The sequence below is a fragment of the Lygodium microphyllum genome, chromosome 19, assembly GCF_053477565.2.
Source record: "Lygodium microphyllum isolate KBCC chromosome 19, Lygodium_microphyllum_v1.1.10, whole genome shotgun sequence".
NCBI classification, from domain to species: Eukaryota; Viridiplantae; Streptophyta; class Polypodiopsida; order Schizaeales; family Lygodiaceae; genus Lygodium; species Lygodium microphyllum.
Genome location: NC_141153.1, coordinates 128,518,934 through 128,525,497, shown reverse-complemented (window position 1 = coordinate 128,525,497; position 6,564 = coordinate 128,518,934). Strand labels below are relative to the sequence as shown.

The following is a 6,564-nucleotide window of genomic DNA, read 5'->3' as shown; positions in this document are numbered from 1 at the left end:
TTACAACTCAACATTACTACACTAAGTAGGCTTCTTAGCTAGCTCTAGAAATGCCACCATGCTACCATGCATGGCTTGAAATATATCAAGTTTGCGGGATTCTATTGCATCTCGTCGCTCAGATGAATCTGTTAGTTGTGAGATCAGCTCTCGTCCAGTGTTAACCATTCCAGATAGATAGTCATCAACGGCAGGCTTGCGACGTGTGCGATTAGATCCCAATATCTTTTGTGCATTTTCTATAGATGTACTACCTTCAACATTCCCTGGGGATGCTTCTCCCTCTACATTCAAGTTTTCTTGGGTGGAAGAAGCATGGCTGATGCATGTGACATGAGCTCGGCCATGCATGTACTCATCCACTACATCATACCACTTACATGTTATCTTCCTATCATTGCCCGAGATTGTGTTATGTGCTTTATCTTGCTTGTATTGTTGATACACACGGGTCCACTTCTTCCTGCAAGACTCACTGTCCTTATCGAAATCAGAATACATGGAAGCCAACTGTGTGGCAATTTTTCCCCAAAGATCAACACCTTGTTTTTGAGGCTTGTTGAACTGGTCATTCATACTACCACGAGCATGAACTAGCTGCTCAACCCAAAAATCCTTCCAAAAGTTGTTCTTTTTTTCTTCTCCATTCTCCTCATTGTCTATGTCATTGGTCATGGCTTTCTTTCCCTTAGTCTTGCTCTTCTTAGGGAGAGGAAGGGTAAGTGACACATTATTGGGTGCCACTACACGCTTCTTTGTTCCTCGAGAGTTTGGAGGTCGTTGAGGTAATTGCACACTTGCCTCGTGATGGTCCAGATTCTGACCTTGGGTAGAGAAGGGTTGAACCCCTTGCATATTGGTAGCTTGAGGTGTTGTGTAATGCAAGTGTTCAGAATAGGAGCTGTCATTAAGCATAGCACTAAACCCATGTGGAGGCATTCCGAATTGCATACCCATTTGTGGAAGATGCTGCAAATAATACGATGTGTTTGGGAGCAAACCTGAAGGACTTGAGATTTGGCTATCCAAAGAGATTTGTGGCTGTGATTCCATGACAATGTCATCTTGAGAGTCTTGCGTATATTGGCGGAAAGCCATTGCTGCAAGCCTACAAAATAAGACAATCATTTGATTACAGACAGACATTCACAAATATATAGAGAAAAGAATAGCAAAATTGTACCTAACTTTGTTTTTTTATTTTATCCTGCTCCACACACTTTCTACCACATGTGTGAAGGCTACAACAAACGAAAATTGAGTTCTGATGTACACCAATGAATGCTGCAAATTAAATAATGTTTTGCTACAAAATTGAGTTCTAATATCCGTCTACAAACCAAGGCTCGGTACTAAAAGCAGTACTTTTACAAATTTCTTTTCTTTTGAACGTACCCGAGTGATCCCTTTGGCTAAGGGATGATGCCAAGTGACGCGAGATGAGCAGGTGATTCGACGTAATAGAGACCTGATAAAAGCTCGCATGATAGCAAAAAACGAAAATTAGGCCAATTTCAACACAAATCCAATGTCTAGACTTGATTTATTGATCCAATGCATAGAGAGACACAGATACACCCAATTTTTTAGTTCAATGCAGACTGCATGCCTCTTTGGGAGTGGAGAGAGAGAGGTGCACCGATTCAGATAGATAATGCACCTAATTGAGAGAGAGAGAAATCAAGCAAATTCTGGTCAAATTGTGCACACATTGAGAGAGAGAGAGAGAGAGAGAGAGAGAGATATGCACCCAACTATTAGGGAAAAAAAAAGAGACGAATACGATTTCCATTGGGGAGAGAGGGAGAGATGCACCCGACACATGGGGAGAGAGGGAGAGATGCACCCGACATCATTGTGCCACAGAGAGAGAGAGTACCTGTAGATTGAAGCTCGAGAGTTTTGCGATCGAAGCAGCACGTATATATAGCGGGGAGAGAGAGAGAGAGTCAGAGATGCACCCAACTATTACGAAAAGAAAAGAGACAAACACGATTTTCAATGAAGATTACATGCCACTGGGGAGAGAGGGAGAGATTCACCAGACATCTCTATGCCACAGAGAGAGAGAGAGAGAGGACGTTTACGGAAAAAAAAAAAAAAAAGAGAGAGAGAGTACCTGTAGATTGAAGCTCGAGAGTTTGATGATGTGATCGAAGAAGCACATATATATAGCGGAGAGAGAGAGAGCTCAAGAACTGCAATGGAAGTCTTGAAGCTTTTGCTTCATAGGCAAGATGGAAGGCGCCAAAGACAAGACATGGCGCGAAGGAGATATATCCATGCTGGCCAGGCCGGAAGAGAAGAGCGAACACTTGACCGTGACGTGTCAAAAAGAGCCCCTACTTTTTTTGGGCTTCCACCATGTGTGTGAACGTTCACTTGTCGATGCTGAAATTTGATTGGTCAACTTCGTTTGGGACGCCCCTTTGTCTGCCGAGTCTGAACCCACTTAGTGCTTCAGAGAATGAATGTGCTTCAGAGAAAATTGCCAATGGCGCTACTTGTGCTCCGTTTCCTTCAACCAACTCATGGACATCCACCGAAATCGAGTGGGTGGGCATGTGATGTAGATTCTTGTAGGGTAGGGCTGCTATAGGAAAAGCAGGTCTTAGGGTAGCAAGGAAGACTGCAATGGTGTCGTCGTCATCATCTATTAGGTTTGCAACATTATTGACCATCATTGGGTCGACTTCTAGCAAGGGTAGGATGGGCATTGGAGGGCAACGATCTCTAGAATCGAGTGTGCTAGGACCAACAGTAGGTTGTTCGTCTTCTTCTCATTGGATGGGCATCAGGCCCCAAGCCGATGCAGGGGGTTGCGCGGCAGCACAAACTTCTTCATTGGCTTCTTTTTCTGTGTGCACTTGGAGAGCAGACCTAACATCGTCTACGATAGATAAAATGCCCAATTTATCTTTGTCATCTTTAGCCATCGTATCATGGTTGGCATCCACCATTGCAGGGGTGGGCATCAGAGGTGTTGCCCCTCTCAAGTGTGCTGGTGCAATAACAGAATTTCGCGCAGGCTGCTGATATTCTTCTTCCTCTCAAACTATGGTGGGCAATAGGTACCAAGGCAGAACTTGGCGAACGATACCATGTGGGAGGCCATGGCCAGAAGGCCTCCCACTATCAAAGACAGGTAGAGAAAGCATGATTGAGAGGAGTATCAAAGATAGGGTGCAGAATTTAGAAGAGAGAAGAGACACAGAATTAGGCAAGAGAGATGATTGATTTATCAAAGTATTGCATACATAAATAATAAATGCTCTGCATGATATGAAAGGATGTCATGCCTTTTCAGCTCTCGAGGCTTTCAGGTGTATTTACACCAACATGACATAACAGTACTTACCCACCACCTCTGCCATAGACACCCCAAAATATGGTCAAAATCATCCAAATTCTTTTTGTTGTGTCCCATTGAAGCTTGCGAGCAAATATTTGCAGGTGGCAAAGCGATCCGCCATATTTGGCAGTGAATCGAGCGGGGGGCAGTTAGGCGTCACAAAATCGGCCCCTTTACCTGCATGCTCACATGCATCTTGGCTTGGCAGTTGCTAATTGATTAAAGTATTGGAGCAAGGGACTAAGCTAATTGATTAAACTTACTACTGCTTAAGACTTACTTTCTCTTCGATTCGTGGGATACTTCATGACAAATTACGAATGACAGAAACAAGCTCCCAAACTACAGGTTTATGCAACACTCAAAGCGGCTAACATCAACAAATGCAAGGAAAGTTCATCGTTGGCTACTAAACCACAAGTTACGGTTTGTTTTTTGAATTTGTCAAGCTCATCTGTGAATTTAAATATTTGTGAAGACTCGGTACTGTTATATATATCTATACTGTGGCAACTGCATTAAGAAATCGGGTACGGCTAATTATGTTAGTGCACTGTGCAGGTATGAGTCGATTCCCAATACATTCCTGAGTCCTTCATTTGGGACGCACAATGCGCATGCGACGTAGGATACGCCTTCATTTCTGCCTCTTGTCCAAGCATATAATATTGCCTACCGGCCAGAATAACAGCATATGCTGATGTCATGTGATCAATTCTGGAGTGAGCAGTTCCTGCGAATCTCTCCCTGCTGGCCCGTAAGAACGTTGAGATTGCTCATCTTCATCATGGCACCTTTGAAATCCTCGAAGAACAACTGCTGATCCTCAGCATAGGCTCGAACTAGCTCGCCTGTCGCTGGGTCGTCCATAAGGGCTTGATCTACGGCCAGTAAGCCGCTGCCCCGCAGAAGATTCTTGTAGTAGCTGTTGTCGAAAACTTGACTGCTTCCTGGGTCCAAGGAGATGCGCTTGCTCATAGTACTGTCGGTTGATTGGTCGGCCGCGCAGGCTTCTGCAATGGCCAGGAAGAGGCTCATATTCAAGCGACCGTCCGGCAATCCGTTCTGAAAGTTCTGCAACCTTCTCGACACGATTGTGCAATTAACAAGGCCGATTGTGTGCGCACCTTAATCAATGGATAAGCAAGAGCTTCCAAATCAGAGGATTAAAATGGTTATAAGCCTAATCTACTCACAGATCTCACTATTGTTGTAGTTGTAATGTGACTAACATAATTAAAGTGAGCCTACACTCCTCACAGATGTAATTGTAGTTCCTTGAAGACTAATAACTTGTTACCAGCTCGTACAGTGCGCCAAATATCAGGCAAAAATACACAATCGTGTGAGAGCTGTTCTTGAAGGCAAAACCTGAACGAACCTATATATGTACACAAATCGTACCTAAAAGGCTCACGAGATCGGAGGTTTCATTCAACCCTTTGTTAGCAAACGAGGTTTTCATTTCTGCAATATTGAAGTCCGGAAGAGGAAGTTGCTCTGCTGCGGCCTTGGCCGACGAGTTAACGCTATCTCTTCTGCCTTTGGCTACACTGTAATAAGGTCCTCCAGCCTGCACAGTCCGATGATCAGTGATCCAGTATATCAGGTGCCCAAGGTCAGCTGTAGGAAACGATAGTTAAGCTTGATACTCCGCTAAACGATCAAAGGCTATCAGGTGTAGGAAACGATAGTTATGCTCACTTGATACTTCGCTAAACCAATCAATCAAAGGCTAATGCAAATATGGTGAAGCTTTGCACTTGCCGCCGGAAGGTATGTTCAAAAGAAAATATTGGACCCCGACCAAAGAAAAATTGAACAGCTATTTCTCGGGAGCTATTTCTGATTCTAAACGAGTAAACGTTAAATACTTTTGGATTCAAACAGTCCGAGTAACATTCACAAAGAAGCGGTGCAACATGTTAGAGAAGCGACCTTGACTTGTCATTCAATGTCTAATCAGACCATAGAAATCAACCTCAGGCGTACTGCATTTCCCTTTATTCCTGTAATTGACGTACCTGAACCACGGCTTCCCTGGCTACCATAACCACTAAATCTGCGCAGGAAACTGTGTTCGGACAAACAATCTCAAGACTGGCTTTCAAGCCGTCCAGCACTTCGAAGCCCCTCAAAGAATTCTTGTTTGGAGGCGCTTCTCGCTCGGCAGGGTTTCCGTTTTGGTCAAACAGCAAGAGCACTGAAGCATCGCAGCCCTGCCATTAACGGAGCTGCAATGTTTAGTAGCTTTCCGCGACCGACGGCTTTAACAAACGTTAAGCGCTGTAAAATCGTTTTCCTTGAGATCTGATTAACTCGAATATGAGAATGGACAATGTTACAATCTACAGACAGTTTACAGAAATCGATAAGCAGATCATTAATACTATAAGCAAGCTAAGGTGTAGCTTGAGTAGCAATTAGACACTTGTGCATTGATTTTCTGTCTACAACCGAAGAGAAACGATCACCATACACGGACAAAACAAACACGCAAACGCTATAAGCAGATCAAAGTATAGTCGAACAAGACAATTATACACTAGTTTTTGCAGAAACCGACGAGGAACGACCACAATACATGGACAAAACAGTCATGGAAAGCCATCCGGAGGAGCGCCGCCGAGAGGGAAGGGTCTTGCAAAAGGCTGAAGGCTACGCCCTGACTTATTATGGCTTCGGCAAGGGGACAAGAAAACAGGTAAAAATCATCTGTTAAGCGACCACTTGGCGTTGCATTCGGAGGAGTATTGGAGCTGCTATCAAGGATATTCTGTGAATAAGTACTGCTATTGCTATTGTTGCACTGGAATTTCAACGAGCTGGAGACCACGACCACAATCAGAAGCACTGCAAAACGACCAAAAGACTGTCGTGATCGCGAAGGATCGGCAGCCATGGCTGTTGTACAGGATTCTTGTTAAAACTTGGCCCGCGTAGATCACAAATCATGAATGAAAGTCTGCTGAAGTATATATTTTCTACGACAAATGCATCTTATGTACTTGAAGGCGCGTTCAGAAATGGGAATATGAAAAAGAAACCTCTATGATTTCAAAGAGAAGGTTTCAGAACGTTATGTCTATTTTACTTACATTTTTGTAATATATAATCCAAACTCATTGGAAATTTTGGGCCATTGGGACTAGGCAGGCATGGAGATGTTAGACACGACCTTGTTCCTGGGTAAAGTGAGGTATTGCAATACT

At 43.8% G+C, this 6,564-nt stretch overlaps 2 protein-coding genes across 3 annotated transcripts; both read right to left on the bottom strand.

The window, feature by feature from the left end:
• LOC148020370 (uncharacterized) lies at positions 1-1,464 on the bottom strand. Its single transcript, XM_087700954.1, has 2 exons — positions 1,396-1,464; positions 1-1,108 (listed from the first exon to the last, which is right to left on the bottom strand). Exon 2 carries the CDS (start codon positions 1,096-1,098, stop codon positions 22-24), a length of 1,077 nt encoding a protein of 358 aa, XP_087557080.1. The 5' UTR covers positions 1,099-1,108; positions 1,396-1,464; the 3' UTR covers positions 1-21.
• A 2,349-nt stretch (positions 1,465-3,813) lies between these two features.
• On the bottom strand, positions 3,814-6,310 carry LOC148020369 (peroxidase 40-like). 2 transcript variants are annotated; one of them, XM_087700951.1, is made up of 4 exons: positions 5,937-6,310; positions 5,377-5,571; positions 4,757-4,925; positions 3,814-4,479 (listed from the first exon to the last, which is right to left on the bottom strand). In XM_087700951.1, the coding sequence occupies exons 1-4, from the start codon at positions 6,252-6,254 to the stop codon at positions 4,064-4,066; spliced, it is 1,098 nt and encodes a 365-aa protein (XP_087557077.1). In that variant the 5' UTR covers positions 6,255-6,310; the 3' UTR covers positions 3,814-4,063. The 2 variants fall into 2 exon arrangements, with proteins under 2 accessions (XP_087557077.1, XP_087557079.1); XM_087700953.1 differs by having other exon boundaries at positions 3,814-4,365.
• Positions 6,311-6,564: the final 254 nt, after the last annotated feature.

Coding starts and splice junctions, on each gene's coding strand:
- LOC148020370 (XM_087700954.1), bottom strand. CDS start 1,098: ATGGCTTTCCGCCAATATACGCAAGACTCTCAAGATGACATTGTCATG.
- LOC148020369 (XM_087700951.1), bottom strand. CDS start 6,254: ATGGCTGCCGATCCTTCGCGATCACGACAGTCTTTTGGTCGTTTTGCA. Junction 5,572..5,936: donor TCCATGACTGTTTTGTCCAT/GTATTGTGGTCG, acceptor CGTTAATGGCAG/GGCTGCGATGCTTCAGTGCT. Junction 4,480..4,756: donor CGATCTCGTGAGCCTTTTAG/GTACGATTTGTG, acceptor CCATTGATTAAG/GTGCGCACACAATCGGCCTT.